The sequence below is a fragment of the Salmo salar genome, chromosome 12, assembly GCF_965601325.2.
Source record: "Salmo salar chromosome 12, fSalSal1, whole genome shotgun sequence".
NCBI lineage: Eukaryota > Metazoa > Chordata > Actinopteri > Salmoniformes > Salmonidae > Salmo > Salmo salar.
Window position 1 is genome coordinate 31458468 of NC_138302.1, and position 24296 is coordinate 31482763.

The 24296-nt window shown below is 45.4% G+C and overlaps 1 protein-coding gene across 1 annotated transcript in view; it reads right to left on the reverse strand.

The window, feature by feature from the left end:
- Positions 1–17674, reverse strand: part of LOC106564724 (serine/threonine-protein kinase N1) — a 67199-nt gene extending 49525 nt beyond the window's left edge. Inside the window, exon 1 of the mRNA XM_014131014.3 lies at positions 16835–17674. Coding sequence (XP_013986489.2) covers positions 16835–16918 — 84 coding nt within the window. The 5' untranslated portion in view covers positions 16919–17674. The remainder of the gene's footprint in view (positions 1–16834) is intronic.
- Between the last annotated feature and the right edge of the window lie 6622 nt (positions 17675–24296).

The following is a 24296-nucleotide window of genomic DNA, read 5'->3' on the forward strand; positions in this document are numbered from 1 at the left end:
TGTATTATTGACTGTATGTTTGTTTTACTCCATGTGTAACTCTGTGTTGTTGTATGTGTCAAACTGCTTGCTTTATCTTGGCCAGGTCGCAATTGTAAATGAGAACTTGTTCTCAACTTGCCTACCTGGTTAAATAAAGGTGAAATAAAAATAAATACAAAATTAATTTAACATTGGCAAATGCGTCAGTAAAAAAAACTGTGTGCCTTTTTAATGCAACGCCTTGCTGTTAATAGATCGCAAACCAACATTAACTTAGCTAAACTTTTCGAAATGACCAGTTCACCGTCTCACCCATTGCCTGAAAATGCATCTCATGTGCAAGTGCACTGTTTAACTCACATGTGCAGGCTGGGGGACATTTAGGATGAATTCTAGTGTGGATCGCTAAAATAATGATTATGATAACAAGTCAAATATTATGGCAACACTATTGCAAAGATGTTCTGGTATGGTTTAAACTTGGAAGCCAAGCTGGAGTTATCAGTGTAGCCTGTTATCACCTGGACATGCTGAAATATCTTCATGCCTAGAATAAAAACCTCCAGTCTTCCGTGATAATGGTCTATTTATTGAGAGAGAAAAAATGAATTATAGGGGGTAGTTTGGAAAAAACAAACCCCGTCTGGAATTAAACTAATCTTCCTCTGGAATAATGGACATTCTGGGGTAATAATTACATAACCAATGTGTCATGACTTCTACCAAAGTTGATGCCCCTCCTTGTTCGGGTGGTGCTCGGCGATCGACGTCACCGGTCTTCTAGCCACCATTGATCAGTTTTTAATTTTCCATTGGTTTTGTCTGGTCTCCTTACACACCTGTTTCTTATCCCAGTAATTACATGTTGTGTATTTAACCCTCTGTTTCCCCTCATATCCTTGTCGGTGATTGTTTGTTATGTTATGTACGTGTTTATGTATCGGTGTGCGACGGGTTATTTGTTTACCCGGATTATTTTTCTACATTGGTTTTGGAGTTAGTCTTCGTTAATAAATACTAAATTTTTTAAACCACTCTGGTTTCTCCTGCACCTGACTTCCCTGCCACCTACATACACGGATTATGACACAATGTTCTCTAGTAATACTAGTCCCCAGCAAAGTGGGCTTTAATCCTGTTAGCTCCTAGTAGAGCAAAGAGCCGATGAACTCAAGATCAATTAGGCCTACGACTCAAAATGCAGTGTGTGGTCTGGGGGCCGAAACGTACATCAGTTCAGTAAAGGAACATTAAAAATGTTCAACTTCATCATCTCCAGCACCACCCCACATCAACATATGTGAAAATGGCACGTTTCTATGTTTTGTAGTAAAAAAAAAATGAAGGGTTTCCAATGGAAGGGTTTCCAATGACATCAACCAATTAGTTGGAAACATGCATCTTCCTCTCTGGTTTTTACTACCAAACATAGAAATAAACCATTATCACATATGTAGATGTTGTGGTGGTGCAGGAGATGATGAATATGAAGTTTAACCATTTTGAAATGTCCCTTTAAAGTTAGGCTGACGTCTGTGGCTAAGTGAATCCAGGACTTGCAGAGACAAGTCAACACCACAGCAGGAGTGGATCCTGAGGTTGAGTGACACATTAGTTAAAGCTAGAATCCTTCATTGAAACAATAACAAATAGTTTTGGTAAAAAGCTGAAGGATGGGCCTGGAGAAATGTAACCACTCTAAATTCATAGACAGAGCTATATTATGAAAAAAAAAATGGGGGATACATATCATTAATTTATATGTCCAAAAATGGATGTAGCAAATAATAATTCTAGCTTTAATAATAGTAGTTGGCTATGTTCAGGCAAAAAAAAAAAAAAAAGGCTGCGTCTGAAATGACACCCTTGTAGTTCACTGTGGGGGAAAGGCCACAGGGTGCTATTTCAGATGCATGCAAAGTCTAACCATTTCTGGAACATGTAAGTGGGCGTGGAAGAGATGGGTTTATTTTTGTGCCAAAAACCAATGTGTGTTAATGGGATGAGAACACTGGTTCTCTGCTTCAATTTCCTGCAGGATACTTATTCAATACAGCGTCAAGGTTTAGTGATGGGTCATGACCACTGGCTTTTAAACAACAAGGCATGACTGTGTGTGTGTGTGTGTGTGTGTGTGTGTGTGTGTGTATGTCAGCTGAGACTTATCCTGTCCATAGATTGAGAGGTAGAGAGATGGGCATGTGTATGATGGCAGCAAAACCAATTACACACATACTCTCATGGGAAAAGAACATTATGATTGAAGGGAATGAGAACAAGGAGTCGAGAACAGATGGACTTGTTCCAGGGTGGTTAAATGTGGTTTGGGTTGGGAGTGGGGAGGATTTCTCTACTAATCAAAAATAGATTGCAGGGTATATGAAGTGATGGTGGGATTGCTACGGGACAGGATGTTATCAAATCATTACGTTGGATGGATTACAGTTAAGGAAGGTTACTGCTGGATGGACACGCTTCCATGTTATTTCCAATGATAGATTTTAGCCACAACTAACAACCCTTTAGAACTATGTGGTAAAGTAATAAAATGCTTAAAAACATTACATCATGGTATTTGTATGGAGAATACTGTATGGGGTGGACACACTAACCTACTCCTCTCTCTTCCGCCTCTGCCGAGTCACTGCGCCCCACAGCACTCTGGGTAGTGGTGTGTGTGTTAGTGTGCGAGCAAGACCTCTTAAAGTGGTACTGTAACTAGAATGACCCTCCCCAGTGTTTCTGTATGGTCACAGCTGGACTACTGGGCTCAGGTCCTTGTGTTGTTTGAAAGACTCTTCAATAACAGCTGGATCACAAGTAGAAAATACTAGTCCTTGTGTGGCAGGCATATTCATGTGTGTGTGGCGTGCATGGATGTGTGTACAGTAAGTGATAGGTGGTTCGTTTCCAGGAGAGTGGCGGGCTGCAACGTGGTGCTGCTGAACCGTGACTAACAGCCAACTGTGAAGAACTACTGCCTGTCTGCCTGGGAGCTCCAACTGTGAAAAACTACTGCCTGTCTGCCTGGGAGCTCCAACTGTGCCAGAGAATAGCAGAGCTCTCTCACAGGAGGAATACAAGTGTGTGTGTGTGTGTCAGAGCGTGAGAGTGAAACAGCAGGGCCAGAAGGCATGAGCCCCGTGCAGGAGACACAGCTCTTCAAAATGAACAGCACAGTGACAGCAGCACTACATCAGCAACATTGTAGGCTGTTAGAGCACAATGGTCTGAACGCCGGAGAGTCAAGTTATACATTTCATCAGAGTTAACATGGAACATATCTTAGAGCACCTCTGCAAAAGAGAGCTATCAAATACTAGGCGGAGAGAGAAAATAGCCTACATATGGCTCAACTTAGTTGACTTGTTCATTTTAGCTCCTAGTAGAGCAAAGAGCCTATGAACTAAAGATCAATTAAGCTTATGGCTCAGAATGCACTGTGTGGGCTGGGGGCCGATACTGTTCATTGCATCAGACCAGTTACCGTTAAGGTTAGGCTACAGGTTCCATGACAAGTTCAGCAGGTCTGTGGCTAACTGAATCCCGGACTTGCAGAGACAAGTCAACAACACAGCAGGAATGGACCCTGAGGTTCGAGTGACACATTGATTAATAATAGTAGTTGGACTTGTTCAGCCAGACAAAAAAAACAAAGGCTTCATCTGAAATAGCACCCTAGCAGTGCACTATAGGGAATAGGCCACAGGGTGCCATTTTAGACACATCCAGAGTCAAACAATTTGTGGACCATGTAAGAGGATGTGGAAGAGATTGGTTCAACGTTTGGTCTATTTTAAGGTCTGAGACCAAAGCATGTTAATGGGATGAGGACACTGGTTCTCTGATTCAATTTCCTGTTGAATCCTTATTCAGTAAATATAGCATCAAGGTTTAGTTATGGGTCATGGCCACTAACTTTTAACCAAGGCATGTGTGTGTGACGGTTTGTGTGTTTTTGTGATTGTGTGTGTGTGTTGCGTGACAGCTGAGATCCTGTCTATAGATTGAGAGGCAGAGAGATACACATGTGTATGATGGCAGGCAAAACCAAATTACACACATAATCGCATGGGAAAATAAGATTATGGTTGAAGTGAATGAGACAAGGAGTCGAGAGCAGATCAACATGTTTTCGGGCGGTTAAATGTGGTTTGGGTTGGGAGTGGGGAGGATTTCTCTACTAATCAAAAATGGATGACAGGGTGTATGAAGTGAGGGTTGGACGGGATGTTATCAAATCATTACGCTGGATGGATTACAGTTAGGGAAGATTACGGCTGGATGGACACACTTCCATGTTATTTCCAATGATAGATTTTAGCCACAACTGACAACGCTTTAAAACTATGTGGTAAAGTAATAAAAATGCTTAAAAACATTACATCATGGTTCATTACATAAGCAACTTATCCTTTTAAGGTCCTCCAATCTAATTCTATCCTCATCCCCCACCTCATTCTATCCTCGTCTCCCACCTCATTCTATCCTCGTCTCCCACATCCTTACATCCTCGTCTCCCACATCCTTACATCCTCGTCTCCCACATCCTCGTCTCCCACATCCTTACATCCTCGTCTCCCATCTCATTCTATCCCCGTCTCCCACCTCATTACATCCTCGTCTCCCACATCCTTACATCCTCGTCTCCCACATCCTCGTCTCCCACATCCTTACATCCTCGTCTCCCATCTCATTCTATCCCCGTCTCCCACCTCATTACATCCTCGTCTCCCACATCCTTACATCCTCGTCTCCCACCTCATTACATCCTCGTCTCCCACCTCATTACATCCTCGTCTCCCACCTCATTACATCCTCGTCTCCCACCTCATTACATCCTCGTCCCTCACCTCATTACATCCTCGTCTCTCACATCCTTACATCCTCGTCTCCCACATCCTTACATCCTCGTCTCCCACATCCTTACATCCTCGTCTCCCACCTCATTCTATGCCCGTCTCCCACCTCATTCTATCCCCGTCTCCCACCTCATTCTATCCCCGTCTCCCACCTCATTCTATCCCCGTCTCCCACCTCATTCTATCCCCGTCTCCCACCTCATTCTATCCCCGTCTCCCTCATCCTTACATCCTCCTCTCCCACATCCTTACATCCCCGTCTCATTCTATCCCCGTCTCCCACCTCATTCTATCCCCGTCTCCCACCTCATTCTATCCCCGTCTCCCACCTCATTCTATCCCCGTCTCCCACCTCATTCTATCCCCGTCTCCCACCTAATTCTATCCCCGTCTCCCACCTCATTATATCCCCGTCTCCCACCTCATTCTATCCTCGTCTCCCACCTCATTACATCCTCGTCTCTCACATCCTTACATCCTCGTCTCTCACATCCTTACATCCTCGTCTCCCACCTCATTCTATCCTCGTCTCCCTCATCCTTACATCCTCCTCTCCCACATCCTTACATCCCCGTCTCATTCTATCCCCGTCTCCCACCTCATTCTATCCCCGTCTCCCACCTCATTCTATCCCCGTCTCCCTCCTCATTCTATCCCCGTCTCCCTCATCCTTACATCCTCGTCTCCCTCATCCTTACATCCTCCTCTCCCACATCCTTACATCCCCGTCTCATTCTATCCCCGTCTCCCACCTTATTCTATCCCCGTCTCCCACCTCATTCTATCCCCGTCTCCCACCTCATTCTATCCCCGTCTCCCACCTCATTCTATCCCCGTCTCCCACCTCATTCTATCCCCGTCTCCCACCTCATTATATCCCCGTCTCCCACCTCATTCTATCCCCGTCTCCCACCTCATTCTATCCCCGTCTCCCACCTCATTCTATCCCCGTCTCCCACCTCATTACATCCCCGTCTCTCACATCCTTACATCCTCGTCTCTCACATCCTTACATCCTCGTCTCCCACCTCATTCTATCCCCGTCTCCCACCTCATTCCATCCCCGTCTCCCACCTCATTCTATCCCCGTCTCCCACCTCATTCTATCCCCGTCTCCCACCTCATTCTATCCCCATCTCTCACATCCTTACATCCCCGTCTCCCACATCCTTACATCCTCGTCTCCCACATCCTTACATCCTCGTCTCCCACCTCATTCTATCCCCGTCTCCCACCTCATTCTATCCCCGTCTCCCACCTCATTCTATCCCCGTCTCCCACCTCATTCTATCCCCGTCTCTCACATCCTTACATCCTCGTCTCCCACATCCTTACATCCTCGTCTCCCACCTCATTCTATCCCCGTCTCCCACCTCATTCTATCCCCGTCTCCCACCTCATTCTATCCTCGTCTCTCACATCCTTACATCCTCGTCTCTCACATCCTTACATCCTCGTCTCTCACATCCTTACATCCTCGTCTCTCACATCCTTACATCCTCGTCTCCCACCTCATTCTATCCCCGTCTCCCACCTCATTCTATCCCCGTCTCCCACCTCATTCTATCCCCGTCTCCCACCTCATTCTATCCCCGTCTCCCACCTCATTCTATCCTCGTCTCTCACATCCTTACATCCTCGTCTCTCACATCCTCGTCTCCCACATCCTTACATCCTCGTCTCCCACCTCATTCTATCCCCGTCTCCCACCTCATTCTATCCCCGTCTCCCACCTCATTCTATCCTCGTCTCTCACATCCTTACATCCTGGTCTCTCACATCCTTACATCCTCGTCTCCCACATCCTTACATCCTCGTCTCCCACCTCATTCTATCCCCGTCTCCCACCTCATTCTATCCCCGTCTCCCACCTCATTCTATCCCCGTCTCCCACCTCATTCTATCCCCGTCTCCCACCTCATTCTATCCTCGTCTCTCACATCCTTACATCCTCGTCTCTCACATCCTCGTCTCTCACATCCTTACATCCTCGTCTCTCACATCCTTACATCCTCGTCTCCCACCTCATTCTATCCCCGTCTCCCACCTCATTCTATCCCCGTCTCCCACCTCATTCTATCCTCGTCTCTCACATCCTTACATCCTCGTCTCTCACATCCTTACATCCTCGTCTCTCACATCCTCGTCTCCCACATCCTTACATCCTCGTCTCCCACCTCATTCTATCCCCGTCTCCCACCTCATTCTATCCCCGTCTCCCACCTCATTCTATCCCCGTCTCCCCCCTCATTCTATCCCTGTCTCCCACCACATTCTATCCCCGTCTCCCACCTCATTCTATCCCCGTCTCCCACCTCATTCTATCCCCGTCTCCCACCTCATTCTATCCCCGTCTCCCACCTCATTCTATCCCCGTCTCCCACCTCATTCTATCCCCGTCTCCCACCTCATTCTATCCCCGTCTCTCACATCCTTACATCCTCGTCTCCCACATCCTTACATCCTCGTCTCCCACCTCATTCTATCCCCGTCTCCCACCTCATTCTATCCCCGTCTCCCACCTCATTCTATCCTCGTCTCTCACATCCTTACATCCTCGTCACTCACATCCTTACATCCTCGTCTCCCACATTCTTACATCCTCGTCTCCCACCTCATTCTATCCCCGTCTCCCACCTCATTCTATCCCCGTCTCCCACCTCATTCTATCCCCGTCTCCCACCTCATTCTATCCCCGTCTCCCACCTCATTCTATCCCCGTCTCCCACCTCATTCTATCCCCGTCTCCCACCTCATTCTATCCCCGTCTCCCACCTCATTCTATCCCCGTCTCCCACCTCATTCTATCCCCGTCTCTCACATCCTTACATCCTCGTCTCCCACATCCTTACATCCTCGTCTCCCACATCCTTACATCCTCGTCTCCCACCTCATTCTATCCCCGTCTCCCACCTCATTCTATCCCCGTCTCCCACCTCATTCTATCCTCGTCTCTCACATCCTTACATCCTCGTCTCTCACATCCTTACATCCTCGTCTCTCACATCCTTACATCCTCGTCTCTCACATCCTTACATCCTCGTCTCCCACCTCATTCTATCCCCGTCTCCCACCTCATTCTATCCCCGTCTCCCACCTCATTCTATCCCCGTCTCCCACCTCATTCTATCCTCGTCTCTCACATCCTTACATCCTCGTCTCTCACATCCTCGTCTCCCACATCCTTACATCCTCGTCTCCCACCTCATTCTATCCCCGTCTCCCACCTCATTCTATCCCCGTCTCCCACCTCATTCTATCCCCGTCTCCCACCTCATTCTATCCTCGTCTCTCACATCCTTACATCCTCGTCTCTCACATCCTTACATCCTCGTCTCCCACATCCTTACATCCTCGTCTCCCACCTCATTCTATCCCCGTCTCCCACCTCATTCTATCCCCGTCTCCCACCTCATTCTATCCCCGTCTCCCACCTCATTCTATCCCCGTCTCCCACCTCATTCTATCCTCGTCTCTCACATCCTTACATCCTCGTCTCTCACATCCTCGTCTCTCACATCCTTACATCCTCGTCTCTCACATCCTTACATCCTCGTCTCCCACCTCATTCTATCCCCGTCTCCCACCTCATTCTATCCCCGTCTCCCACCTCATTCTATCCCCGTCTCCCACCTCATTCTATCCTCGTCTCTCACATCCTTACATCCTCGTCTCTCACATCCTCGTCTCCCACATCCTTACATCCTCGTCTCCCACCTCATTCTATCCCCGTCTCCCACCTCATTCTATCCCCGTCTCCCACCTCATTCTATCCCCGTCTCCCACCTCATTCTATCCCCGTCTCCCACCTCATTCTATCCCCGTCTCCCACCTCATTCTATCCTCGTCTCTCACATCCTTACATCCTCGTCTCTCACATCCTCGTCTCCCACATCCTTACATCCCCGTCTCCCACCTCATTCTATCCCCGTCTCCCACCTCATTCTATCCCCGTCTCCCACCTCATTCTATCCCCGTCTCCCACCTCATTCTATCCCCGTCTCCCACCTCATTCTATCCCCGTCTCCCACCTCATTCTATCCCCGTCTCCCACCTCATTCTATCCCCGTCTCCCACCTCATTCTATCCCCGTCTCCCACCTCATTCTATCCCCGTCTCCCACCTCATTCTATCCTCGTCTCCCACCTCATTACTTTTCAACCTTTTGCCACATTTCAGGCTTCAAACATTATATAAAACTGTAATTTTTTTGTGAAGAATCAACAACAAGTGGGACACAATTATGAAGTGGAACGAAATTTATTGGATATTTCAAACTTTTTTAACAAATAAAAAACTGAAAAATTGGCCGTGCAAAATTATTCAGCCCCCTTAAGTTAATACTTTGTAGCGCCACCTTTTGCTGCGATTACAGCTGTAAGTCGCTTGGGGTATGTCTCTATCAGTTTTGCACGTCGAGAGACTGAAATTTTTGCCCATTCCTCCTTGCAAAACAGCTCGAGCTCAGTGAGGTTGGATGGAGAGCGTTTGTGAACAGCAGTTTTCAGTTCTTTCCACAGATTCTCGATTGGATTCAGGTCTGGACTTTGACTTGGTCATTCTAACACCTGGATATGTTTATTTGTGAACCATTCCATTGTAGATTTTGCTTTATGTTTTGGATCATTGTCTTGTTGGAAGACAAATCTCCGTCCCAGTCTCAGGTCTTTTGCAGACTCCATCAGGTTTTCTTCCAGAATGGTCCTGTATTTGGCTCCATCCATCTTCCCATCAATTTTAACCATCTTCCCTGCCCCTGCTGAAGAAAAGCAGGCCCAAACCATGATGCTGCCACCACCATGTTTGACAGTGGGGATGGGGTGTTCAGGGTGATGAGCTGTGTTGCTTTTACGCCAAACATAACGTTTTGCATTGTTGCCAAAAAGTTCGATTTTGGTTTCATCTGACCAGAGCACCTTCTTCCACATGTTTGGTGTGTCTCCCAGGTGGCTAGTGGCAAACTTTAAACGACACTTTTTATGGATATCTTTAAGAAATGGCTTTCTTCTTGCCACTCTTCCATAAAGGCCAGATTTGTGCAGTATACGACTGATTGTTGTCCTATGGACAGAGTCTCCCACCTCAGCTGTAGATCTCTGCAGTTCATCCAGAGTGATCATGGGCCTCTTGGCTGCATCTCTGATCAGTCTTCTACTTGTATGAGCTGAAAGTTTAGAGGGACGGCCGGGTCTTCGTAGATTTGCAGTGGTCTGCTACTCCTTCCATTTCAATATTATCGCTTGCACAGTGCTCCTTGGGATGTTTAAAGCTTGGGAAATCTTTTTGGATCCAAACCCGGCTTTAAACTTCTCCACAACAGTATCTCGGACCTGCCTGGTGTGTTCCTTGTTCTTCATGATGCTCTCTGCGCTTTAAACGGACCTCTGAGACTATCACAGAGCAGGTGCATTTATACGGAGACTTGATTACACACAGGTGGATTCTATTTATCATCATTAGTCATTTAGGTCAACATTGGATCATTCAGAGATCCTCACTGAACTTCTGGAGAGAGTTTGCTGCACTGAAAGTAAAGGGGCTGAATAATTTTGCACGGCCAATTTTTCTGTTTTTTATTTGTTAAAAAAGTTTGAAATATCCAATAAATTTCGTTCCACTTCATAATTGTGTCCCACTTGTTGTTGATTCTCACAAAAAATTACAGTTTTATATCTTTATGTTTGAAGCCTGAAATGTGGCAAAAGATCGAAAAGTTCAAGGGGGCCGAATACTTTCGCAAGGCACTGTATATCCTCGTCTCCCACCTCATTATATCCCCGTCTCCCACATCCTTACATCCTCGTCTCCCACATCCTTACATCCTCGTCTCCCAGATCCTTACATCCTCGTCTCCCACATCCTTACATCCTCGTCTCCCACATCCTTACATCCTCATCTCCCATCTCATTATATCCTCGTCTCCCATCTCATTATATCCTCGTCTCCCATCTCTGAGAGTGTTTAAGTCTCTGTAGCTTCACATCCCGCCTTAACCACTAACCCCGCCATTGACTCTGAATGGGAAGATATCCCAAAGGGGCCTCTAATCTGCTGTAAATGGGCCAGGTAGTGGTGTGTGTGTGTGTGTGAGAGTCAGACACCACAGAGTAGACTAGGCATAAAACTGTGAGCTCATCCTCCCCCAACAGCCATTGCCATGGCAGCACAGCTCCAGGTAACACACTTGATACACCTGTCTCCTGTCCTCTGCGTGTTTCCGACTGTCCACCCAACTGACTCAAGCCACGGCCATTTCAGAGGCAGGTGGATATTCAAGTATGTCTGTGATACTGTGAGAGAATTCTTCAAAATAGTTGTAGAGAATACTGATACTGTTACAGGAAATGAATCTGAATAGTTATAGAGAATAGTGATAATCTTACAGGAAATGAATCCAATTATTTTGTTATCTTTCTACAATGTTTACCTTCATATATTCTTTTTTTCATTCGACCACAGAACAAACACTGGGCTCTTTTACACTGAGTGAACCTGCCTCTCTCTCTAAATGTCATCTGTGTAACCTGATCTGTAGTAGATTCAAATAAGAGGATTGTTTAAAGAGAGAGGCCTTATTCCCTAGAGTCATTCATACCCTCATCGCCAAAGAGTAGACAGGGGACTGAGAGTGGGTGACACACACACTCAAAATCATATTTACAGTCCTGACTGAACAACCCAAAGACAATTTCGATGTTTACTTCCCTTCAATAAATAATACCCCTCCTACCATGCAATGTACACAATCCATACCATCTGGGATATAGACGTCTGATTTGAGCTTTACTCTGCTGAAGTAGTGCAACTATAAAATCGGACACACAGTCACACGATCTGCCCTGAAGTGAAACAAATAGGCTAACAGTGGGAAAACCAACACCGAACATGTCTAACAACACAGTGAAGCTGCTGTAAAAGTGCTTAACCTGTTATGGCTAGGGGGCAGTATTTTCACGGCTGGATAAAAAACATACCCGATTTAATCTGGTTACCACTCCTACCCAGTAACTAGAATATGCATATACTTATTACATATGGATATAAAACACTCCAAAGTTTCTAAAACTGTTTGAATGGTGTCTGTGAGTATAACAGAACTCATTTGGCAGGCAAAAACCTGACAAGGTTTCAGGCAGGAAGTGGCCTGTCTGACAAGGTGTCGTTCTTCTTGTCTCTGTTTATTGAAGAGTGAGGATCTTAGCTGTCCCGTGACACTTCCTACGGCTGCCATAGGGTCTCAGAAGGCGGTAAAAAGCTGAATCGTGGCTTTCCAGGCTCTGGCTGAAACAAAGTAGCGCGTTTGGGTAGTGGCTGGTTACAGTACTGTGAGACTCAGGCTCGTGCCCGCATCGACCGAAAGCTTTGTTTACTTTCCTCAGTTTAGCTAAAAGGAGATTCCTGGTCGGAATATTATCGCTTTTTTACGAGAAAAATGGCATAAAAATGGATTTTAAACAGCGGTTGACATGCTTCGAAGTACGGTAATGGAATATTTAGATTTTTTTTGTCACGAATTGCGCCATGCGCACGACCCTGATTTACCATTTCAGATAGTGTCTGGGACGCACGAACAAAACGCCGCTATTCGGATATAACGATGGATTATTTTGGACCAAACCAACATTTGTTATTGAAGTAGCAGTCCTGGGAGTGCATTCTGACGAAGACAACAAAAGGTAATGAAACTTTTATAATAGTAAAGCTGATATTGGTGAGTGCTAAACTTGCCGGGTGTCTAAATAGCTAGCCCATGATGCCTGGGCTATGTACTTAGAATATTGCAAAATGTGCTTTCACCAAAAATCTATTTTAAAATCGGACATATCGAGTGCATAGAGGAGGTCTGTATCTATAATTCTTAAAATAATTGTTATGCTTTTTGTGAACGTTTATCGTGAGTAATTTAGTAAAATGTTAGCGAATTCCCCGGAAGTTTGCGGGGGGTATGCTAGTTCTGAACGTCACATGCTAATGTAAAAAGCTGGTTTTTGATATAAATATGAACTTGATTGAACAAAACATGCATGTATTGTATAACATAATGTCCTAGGGTTGTCATCTGATGAAGATCATCAAAGGTTAGTGTTGCATTTAGCTGTCTTTAGGTTTTTGTGACATTATATGCTAGCTTGAAAAATGGGTGTCTGATTATTTCTGGCTTGGTACTCTGCTGACATAATCTAATGTTTTGCTTTCGTTGTAAAGCCTTTTTGAAATCTGACAGTGTGGTTAGATTAACGAGAGTCTTGTCTTTAAAATGCTGTGAAATAGTCATATGTTTGAAAAATGGAAGTTTTTGTATTTTAGAGGAGTTTGTATTTCGTGCCACGCCCATCATTGGATAATGGAGCAGGTGTTCCGCTAGCGGAACGTCTAGATGTAAGAGGTTAAATGGATAGTTTGGGATTTATCTACTTTCCCAGAGTCAGATGAACTTGTGGATACCATTATGAAGAAAGTTAGAAGTAGTTTCGCGGGCCAATACTAACTAGCGTTAGAGCAATGACTAGAAGTCTATGGGAACAGCTTAGCGCAAATGCGAAGTCTACAGTCTTCTAGTCATTGCGCTAAAGCTAGTTAGCAACTTCCTTCAAACTGCCCGCAGAAACATGAAAATGGCATCCACAAGTTCATCTGACTCTGGGGAAGTGGATAAAGGGCTTCACTGCCAAAATCCTGAACTATCCCAATAAAAAAAAAGACTTCCCTTATCTAATTATACCCATTGGATAAGATCCTGAGGCCCCATCACTAGCATGGAAGAACGAGGAGTCAGCGAAAGAAAGGAGACGGGGAGAGCAGCTGGTACATGACCACGTTCCATCAGAGGCTCCATTTCCTGTGAGTGGACACACACACACACACACACACACACACACACACACACACACACACACACACACACACACAGGGCCAGGCAAGGCCCCCGGGGCAGAGGCAAAATCTGGCCACGGTGTATGGCATAAGAGAAAGAGGAAAGGAGAGAGGAAAGAGGAGAGGAAAGTGGAGAGGTGATGTCATGGCAGGGTGTGAACTGTGGATGAGGTTGGGACTGGGAGGGAGGGGCTGCAACAGAGGGGCGAGGTCATGAGAACGGCAGGATGTTCTCACAGGGGATGGCAGGGAGCGACATAGGACAAAATACGCAGGGGCACGTGTATGGACATTGGAGACACATGCACACACAGACACACAAAACAAGGGGTTCCCTATGCAAACCAGCTGGCCCAAATAGGCAAACACATCTACCCAAACGCACACTCACACGTGAAAGCATGTCAACACAAAAGTGAGTATTCCACCTCGACCTGTGGGCCATTGACAAACTCCCACACAAAACAAACAGACATGATGCCACACCATGGGGCCTTGCTTTAACCTATTAGTGAGGGTGTGGCCAACCAGGATAGAATGGGGAAACACAGTGCATTGGTGAATGTGATCTGGGGCTGCAGTCAGGACAATGGGGGCCGTTGTGCTACTATGGAACCTCATCATCAGCATAATGCCCTTTACAGCCCCCCCACCACCATCACACTCACACTGTGCTACTGGGAGTGGGACACAGAGAGCCAGCATGGACACCGCATGGAGACACTGTCTGACAGTGGCCAGTAAGAAAACAGTGCATGGACTGTGTCGACCAGCAAGAGCCAAGATCAAAGATAGCCAATAGGGACATAAAATGGGGGCAGTCAGTAACAGCCAGTAAGGACACAGTCCTGTGCGTGGGACTGTCTCAGTTAACAAGAAAAGTTCTGCTGATAAGAGTCAACAAGGAAATACCATTCTCCTATAAATCTTGAGAGCATAAGGCCTATTCCTCTTAAATACAAAAGAAAAATAATCAAAGAAGTAGCTTAAGCAACTCAATTGTGAACAGCATGGCTCTCATTGTCTCTGGTTGCGTGGTGTTCATTTATTTAACTAGGCAAGTCAGTAAAGAACAAATTCTTATGTTACAATGACAGCCTAATGCATTAGCTAGTGTGAGTCTGCCTACATGGCCACAGGGCCTTGGCATGCTGAAAAAGCCTGAGATATGTGCATAGCAGTCTCATTACGTCATGCAGCTGTTTAGGTGAACGATCCGTATGCATTACCCTGAGTGTCTGTCTTTAGTGTGTGAACATGCAAAACTGAAAAAAATGATAGATGAATGTATGTTCAGGGATATTTAATCCAACGTTCTCCTTTCTAAAACTTCTGCTATCAAACTAACATCCCACTAGTTACAATACATTTACATTCCTGTGCCCCCCCCCCCCCTATTATTGTTGCCATATTTTACAGTGCAGTTAGAAACATCCCTGTGCCCCGCTCCATTCTGGTTCCCCCTGACCTTTAAGAAGTGTGACGCTGTTTTGGTTCAGATTCTTATTGGGCTTATTTTGTATCAGTCTTCCTGTGTGTGTGGGGAACAAAAGGCGTGCTGTGAAGAAGCTAAACCTCCCCACCACTGAAGACATTGGAGTCTGATTATGACAGTCTATCAACTGCCAGGCCAGCAGAGGCCTTCAGTTTGAGTCACCAGACCAGTGTACGTGTTGGCTGAGGGGAAAATGGCTCCCTGTCTGTGCCTCCAAACCAGAGTTCCCACTTCGTCACCGTGGCTTGAGTCAGTCCCCCAAGCTTGCCCTCTCTCAGCTGTGCCCGTCTCCATTGTGTGTGAACCTGCCGAGGCTATGGAGAGGGCAAAACCGACCCCGAGAGAGAGAGGTGACTACCTCCTGCCTGGTACTGCCTTCTAGTATTATCTTGTACTGTAGCTATACAAATAATTGGCTACTGTGCCAAGTACGGAATCGTAAGCCAGTTAGGCCTATTTGGGGGAAGAAGTTTTAAGTTCCAACAAATGAGAGAAATTGGAATGGGTTTGAAAACGTGAATGAAGAAATCAGCCCTGATAAGAGAGTCTGATAAAAGATGAATGTTAATTCGAACAGCAAACCCATGTGGCAAGCAGTGTGACTCGATGACATCATCAAGACTAGTTAGTAAAGAAGGGTGAAGTAACTTACTAACCCAGTACAGAGCTTTATCAACAGTCAGATGAGAAAGCAGCACTTAAACAGGAAGCATTATTCAACACACTTTTTGCTTTACTACAGAGTTGGGTTCATGACTTGCTGACACGCACAAGGTAAATGCTGAGGTAAAAAGACTTACTTGTCACTAAACTAGAGCAGAGGCAAGAGGAACTTATGTAGCCTACAGGACCCACTGTTAGGATATTTTCAGTGACTTTGTGAGTGATGGTGACACCTGTGCTGAGTTGTTCATAACACCCACTGTAAAGAACATCAGTCTTGATGTTCAAATACATAGGCCATTGCACCAACTCTGTCAAATACTGTATCAGGATACAGTCAAGTAAAGTAGTCTAAATGACAAAATTACCTCAGCTCAATGTCAGTCACTTAAGTGGTGTGAATTTCCTTTTTGTATTTCACATTCTCCTTAATATTCTTCAAAGTCCTTGTTATAGTCGAAGCACATTACTCAAACTGTCAGAAATGAGTTAGCAATAATGACTGTTGCCACAAACATGTTTTTCCCCCCCTCTTGAAAAGGGTCCATTCCAAAAAGGTTGGGAACATTGTGACTGCTATTGGTTCTTCTCAGACTCAAGATGGTTCTGAGAACTGGTGAGGTCCACTGGGACGTGTGTGTATTTATGTGTTTGTGTGTGTCAAACACCCGCCCAGTATTGTGCTCGCCCGGCCAGGAGCTCTTCGCATATGCATTTGGCTGCAATGAGGAACCAATGAGGATACATGCCAAGGTTACAATGCAGGACAACACAAGTGTCTTGACAAAATACAGCGCATAAAGAGCGTACTGCATCGTCGTAAATCCAGATAAATGATTATTTAGCAATAGAAAACAGAACAGTTTCCATTGATGTCGAATGGTAGATACCCCAGCTGTTGACAACGTACATTATAGCACCGTTGTTATTACACTGTAACAGCAATGTAACAACTTACTTGTATCGAGTCATTCGCCATCGTTGTTCTTTGTGTGGTCGTGTTCCAGTGATGGTGCCGTTCTAGACCAGACCAACTGGACATATGCGATTGTCTGGAGAGTACTCACAATGGTCTTCTCCACGAATTTAGGCAGCTAGAGTATCAAGTCATCCAAATGTCGCTCAAATATGTGCTCTGTACGAAAACCTCACCACTATATTCTCTGAGATAAAATAACTTTTAAAAACAATTCTCAACCAACGGTCAAAAATAATCCCATTGTTGTGTCGCCTCAACGCTTCACTGCCCAAATAAACTGGTGATCCCAAAATGTTTGTCTAGTTGTTCGACTAATGGTTCGTTCAACAAATACAAAATGTTCCCGGGTGAGTGTCTTTAAAATATCAGTACGATAAAAGCTTAAAACAAAACTGTTTGATTCAGTTCATTGTTCTTTTCTTTGGAGGCTAGCTATCAACAGCTAGAGCACAAGGGGAACAGACGGCACGACTCCCTCCCTGTCCGCGTAACAGACTCCGAAGAGGGATAGAGATCCATTGCTAACATAAAACGCTACAGAGGCAGAAAAAACTGTCGAGCCCCGTCTTCGTAGTAACATCCGTGAAACACGAACACGCGTCAGTCTCCCAAGTATCACATGCAACAAAAGCCTTCTTTCAAACGAGACTACCTTATGCTTCCCTCGAGCAAAGTACCGAATGACCGAAGGGTGTCACCGGTAAAAGCGTTGTTGTTTGCTCTTCGTTCGGGTTTGGAGGGCAGAGGAATTTCGCCTTGTACGTCCGCGCTTGCCGATGATTGCTTGAGCGAGAGGCTACACTTTTTTCTGATGGAGCTGCGCGCGGATGCGTTGGCACAACGTGTACGGTAGGTAGCATGAGCGCGCCCAAGGTATCATGTGACCATGTCCAGACCATGGATTTGTCATTTCCAACTTCTCCTAATGAACACTGTTGCTTATCTTTCCCCTATCCCAGATTTGCAATTTAGCCAGACACAAAACAACTGTTATTGGTATTACTCTGCTTACAAGTAATAATGTGCCCATGTAATCACAACCAGAAGATAAATGGAGTACAGTTACAGTAGAATCAAAAGTATATGACTGTAAAGCATTTAATATCACAAATCTACAAGTTAAACTCATTATCTAATATTAAAAACAAACCCAAATATATAGTGGATACATACTAGCCTACATTAAGCAAATGCCATAATGGGACACCAACAAGCCATTAGATCAATACATAACAATAATACCAAAGACGAACTGAGGTACAGTGTTCTGCAGAAGTGTTTGTGTGTGAGAGAGAGTGAGAGTGAGAGTGAGAGTGAGAGAGAGAGAGAGAGAGAGAGAGAGAGAGAGAGAGAGAGAGAGAGAGAGAGAGAGAGAGAGAGAGAGAGAGAGAGAGAGAGAGAGAGAGAGAGAGAGAGAGAGATGCACTCTATTGGGCAGCAGGTAGCCTAGCGGTTAAGAGTGTTGGGCCAGTAACTGAAAGGTTGCTGGTTCGACTTCCATAGCCGGCAAGGTGGATAAATATGCCGTTCTGCCCTTGAGCAAGGCATTTAACCCCCAACAACAACTGCTTCAGAGGGGTTGGGTTAAATGCGGAAGACACATTTCGGTTGAATGCATTCAGCTGTGCAACTGACTAGTTATCCTCTTTCCCTATTGGCCTCCTTATCCCTACATAAGCAGAAACTCAAACTATAGCTGAATAAAACTAAAACAAATCGCAGGGCATGCAAATGGAAGATTTGCTTACCATAGAATTTGATACTGCCAGAGGGAGACTGAGACGGAAGAGCAAAGGAACACCTGGTCATAGGTGATGATAGGTGAAAAAACATCACACAAAGGCTATGAAAATGCACGCCAGAAACAGCCTGCTTAAATCTGATAGCAGTAATGAGCAGGCTAAATAAACATAGCCTACATACACATCATCAAGTTTTTCATCCTATTTCCTTGTGGGCAGGTGTTTATTTTATCTTGGTCGGTTTCCAGGCTATTGCTTGCTGGAGTATATTATGGGGAATACATCTGCAATATACTGCTAATAATGTTAATCTAAAATGAAAAATACTTCTGGAAATGTACAAAGTAGTATAGATCATATTCTTGCCTTTGACCGTTTATCAAATCAGATTTTTTTCCTGGTCAGGTCCTGCATGACAGTCTTAGGCTGTGTTTGCACAGGCAGTCCAATTCTGATCTTTTGCCCAAGTCTTGGCAAAAGAGCTGATCTTTGCTCAAAATACCAATTAGTGGAAAAGATCAGAATTGGACTGCCTGTGTAAATGCAGCCATAGACCTTGTTTTGACCTCCATAACCTCTGCAACCCAGAGCAAAATCTTTCATGAGTGCCGGGCCAGCTACTCGATTAGGTTCCGGTAGGGAGATGTTAAAATATTGGACTAGTGCGAGCGAGTGGTGGAAGCAGGATGGACTTTGGTAGCCATCATAAAAGACTGTGACCTCCACAACCCTGAAGTTATTACATTTGAATGATCTAAACTGTCAAAGGCAAGAACATGATCTATTCTACTTTGTAAATTTCCAGAAGTATTTTTCATATTCGATTAACATTATTAGCAGTATATTGCAGATGTATTCCCTGAGAAAGACCAAATTAGAAAATACTCAAATGTAACTCTTATTGTGTCAATGCCAATAGTTAAGAGTGTTAAAGCCTAGATTGACTATAATGACTCGCACAGTGAACTCATAATGACTCGCACAGTGAACTCATAATGACTGGCACAGTGAACTCATAATATTGATGCAGTACACACATCAATTTGCACTTAAGAATTTGGAGTCTACAGTAGGCCTATTAAAAACTAAAAAAGAGGTTCAAAATAGATGCAAGTACATGTTAATTTAATTAAATAGGTCCGGGCCGGGCTATGGGGGGAATCATCATGGCTTGAACTTTTTACCGCTTCTCTTTTTGCAGGGGAAGCAAAATAATTTTGCCAGGGCAGCTGTAATCCGCAGGAGGAGAGACTGTTTTTTTCCCGGCTCATCAGCCACGGTATCTGAACAGGTGACAAAGAACAGGGGATGACATCAATTGTTAGATTACTTGTTAGATATTACTGCATGGTCGGAACTAGAAGCTCAAGCATTTCGCTACACTCGCATTAACATCTGCTAACCATGTGTATGTGACAAATAACATTTGATTTGATTTGATTTACTAGGGCCAATCGTAATATAAACTTGTGCAACAGAAAAAAAAGCACAATTTTTTTAGTTCATGGAAGTTCCTCCCTGTTACTGCCGTTTAATGAATAAGACCCTGATAACTTCATCATAGTCTCTTCACCTAACATTACAATGTGGTAACATAATATAATTTTGTTGAAGACATATAGACATGTGGACTGACAGAAAGGAGGACTTACCATCAGTGCCAAGTGATGCCACCTTGTTCTTCTTCAGGGTCTTCTTGCAACCACGCATCCCCTCTCCTGACTTCCTCACTCTTTCCTTCACTGCCTCGTCCTTCCCTGTCTTCTTAGTAGAGAGAGAAACAGATATGAGTTGGTGCCTCACAATCAAAAAGCCCCAATAACTTAACAACCTACTGGTTAATGGTAGTCTGCTTACCTGTGTGGAGGTGCTGTCCACAAGGTCTGTGGAGAGGGAGCTGCTGCTGGCCTTCTCCAAGCTAGCAGAGTCACATTTCTTGTTGTCGTCAATCGCAACCACATCCTCTTGGTCCTCTTCCAGGCTTTCCCCCTGGACCAAGAGTTCCTCTGTGAGGGTGATGTCACTCTTTGAGGAGCTTGAGGAGGAGTGTGATCTCCCACTACCACGGCTCCTACTCGCTCCAAAATGGCCGTCAGAACTCCAGTCCTGGGCGTGGTCGTTTATGACATGCGCGATGGTGTCTGCCATGCAATAGATGGCTCCCTCGCCACCATAGCGTACGGCGCGCAGTTGAGCCCGGTTGGAGTCCGAGCGCAGGGACAACCTTTTAGCCGCAGCCTTCACGATGGCCTTCATTGCATCTTCCCCCCTGAATTGGATGCTCTCCTCCAGGCTGAAGAGGACAGAGATGTCAACATACTTAAGGGCATGCTGGACCTCCAAAAAGAGATTCTTCATCAGCCTGAAGGGGTCGTTGGCCCTCCTGGCCTGGGGGGACTCTGAGGCCTCCAGTCGGCGCATGATGCCCTGGAGGATGAGCTTCAGGGTCTGGGGGCTCATAACGGTGTCCCTGGGAGTGCTGAGAAGGGGGATGTCCTCTTCGATGAGGATCTCACCCGGCAGGAGAGAGGGAATCTTCTCCAGGAGGTCCTGCCTGGCCTCGGTGGGGGTCAGGGAGCCGATACTCACCTCAGAGACATCAGCTCCCCCAACCTCTTCTTCCAAGCTCTGTGCAGAAGCTGCCCATGCTGCCTGAGTGGTCATTAGGTAGCCCTCAATCATGGAGGTGCTGGGGACTACCTCGTCTTCATCCAGACAGGGGTTGACCTCCAGGGTCTTTGCAGGAGCTGCCTGTGCTGCCTTGGTTGAGGTGGAGGGCTCCGAGTGTAAGATAGTCATGACACTCGCGACCACCTCATCTTCTTCCTCTGATGAAGAAGGATACAGAGCGTCAGAGAAACTGTCCCTGGCACCAGAATCCAATCCTAATAAAACACGCTCAAATTTTGAACTGGTTCAAAGCCACATCCATGTATAGCACTGTGCGGTATCTAGTACATTTACTATAATGGTAATACACTGGTTAATACACAGGTTATTATATGGTTATTACAAGGTTAATACTGGTCATAATGGTAAACAGGTTATAAATGGACCTTTCTGGATGATGACACTGGCCCTGTAATCGTCGTTGCAGGTCCTGTTCAGCATCTGTTCCATCCAGGCAGTCAGGACCTGGCAGACGGCCTCTAGTCAAATCAACATTTATTTAAAGTGTTGCTTCACACACACAACATGTCACAAAACACTTTACAGAAAAGTAAAAAAACAGGAGAGAGAAGAGAAAAAAGGAGACGGTAAACAGCCCAGTCATAGCTGCGGGAAGTAGGGGTGTTGAGGGTGCTGCACCCCCGATAAATGAATATATATATATATATATATATATATATATATATACAGTACCAGTCAAAAGTTTGGACACACCTACTCATTCAAGGGTTTTTCTTTTCTACATTGTAGAATAATAGTGAAGACATCAAAACTATGAAATAACACATATTGAATCATACAGTAACCTAAAAAGTGTTAAACAAATCAAAATATGTTTTATATTTTAGGTTGTTCAAAGTAGCCACCCTTTGCCTTGATGACAGCTTTGCACACTCTTGGCATTCTCTCAACCAGCTTCATGAGGTAGTCACCTGGAATGCTTTTACAACAGTCTTGAAGGAGTTCCCACATATGCTGAGCACTTGTTAGTTGCTTTTCCTTCACTCTGCTGTCCAACTCATCCCAAACCATCTCAATTTGGTTGAGGTCGGGTGATTGTGGAGGCCAGGTCATCTGATGCTGCGCTCCATCACTCTACTTCTTGGTTAAATAGCCCTTACACAGCCTGGAGGTGTGTTTTGGGTCATTGTCCTGTTGAAAAAACAAATGATAGTCCCACTAAGCGCAAACCAGATGAGATGGCGTATCGTTGCAGAATGCTGTGGTAGCCATGCTGGTTAAGAGTGCCTTGAATTTTAAATAAATCACTAACAGTGTCACCAGCAAAGCACCCCCACACCATCACACCTCCTCCTCCATGCTTCACGGTGGGAAACACACATGCAAAGATCATTTGTTCACCTACTCTGCGTCTCACAAAGACATGGCGGTTGGAACCAAAAATCTCAAATTTGGACTCATCAGACCAAAGGACAGTTTCTTGGACCTAGCAAGTCTCTTCTTATTATTGGGGTCCTTTAGTAGTGGTTTCTTTGCAGCAATTCGACCATGAAGGCCTGATTCACACAGTCTCCTCTGAACAGTTGAGGTTGAGATGTGTCTGTTACTTGAACTCTGTGAAGCATTTATTTGGGCTGCAATCTGATGTGCAGTTAACTCTAATGAACTTATCCTCTGCAGCAGATGTAACTTTGGGTCTTCCTTTCCTGTGGCGGTCCTCATAATAGCCAGTTTCATCATAGCGCTTGATGGTTTTTGTGACTGCATTTGAAGAAACTTTCAACGTTCCTGAAATTTTTCGGATTGACTGACCGTCATCACTTAAAGTAGTGATGGACTGTCGTTTCTCTTTGCTTGCCATAATATGGACTTGGTCTTTTACCAAATAGGGATATCTTCTGTGTACCACCACTACCTTGTCACAACACAACTGATTGGCTCAAGGAAAGAAATTCAAAAAATGAACTTTTAACAAGGCACACCTGTTAATTGAAATGCATTCTAGGTGACTACCTCATGAAGCTGGGTGAGAGAATGCCTGGTACTGTATATTTATATATGATTATTATTTTTCTCACAAAATTTGTGAACTAGGCCTTTATTACTCCTGTATGAACAGAGAAAAATACTCGTCAGCAGAGCGGAGAAAAATACTTCTTCCCCCTATCGACAACGCCCTCACCCCAAAACATCTTGGTCACAGTGTAAATGGCAATAACAATAACAATAATAACAATGGGGTAAAAGGAGACAAGACTACATAATAACTAACCTAGTGCCCTCTTGTTGTGATTGGAGAGTGAGGTGGAGGCCTGGGGGGTCAGGATCAGGGAGCTGCCCCCCTCCGACATAGCTGCCAACCTCACACGAGGCTCTGCCCCCTCCTCCTCCCCAAGCCCATGAGACCAGGTGGAGTCGCTGTCCCACAAACCCTCCTTGCTGGATGTGGGAGTGCTGGGAGGCTGGTTCTGCTCCATGTCCCAAGTGCTGGTCGGCCAAATCTCCCCTGGCCTCTCCCCGAGCAGGGCAAAGACAGGGAGGGACCCCTCGCTGAGGGCTTTATGGACATCCCTTCCCTTGGCCCTCCTCACTGACCCCAGTTCTCCCACACTGACGCTGGAGTGGAGTGTGTCTCTCTGGAGATAAACCCTCTCCATCTCCTTTGCCTGATGACAGAGGTTGAACCGTCTTGATCTCTGTGATGACCCAGAGCGACTCCAGCTGATGTCCTCCCCCTCCTGGAGGGTTTCCAGGGCCATAATGGTGTAGTGGGCCCTTCCCTCTGAGGTCACATCTGGAGAAGACAGGCAGGTGGATGGATATGAGGCAGTGGATGACCCTGACAACCTGTTGGATGAGCTGTCGTCTCCATTTTCCAGTGGCAGAGGTCTGGTGAAGTTTTCTAACTCGCCCATGTCTGCCTCAATGGTGGACAATTGACCTAGGGCTGAGCCAATATGCTCCTCCATCCAGCCCTGCTCTGGAAGGGGGTGCAGGCCACTTCTGTTGGAGCAGGACACATTTGGATGTTCCAGAGATAGCTGACAGAGGTTTAACGCCAACTCTGG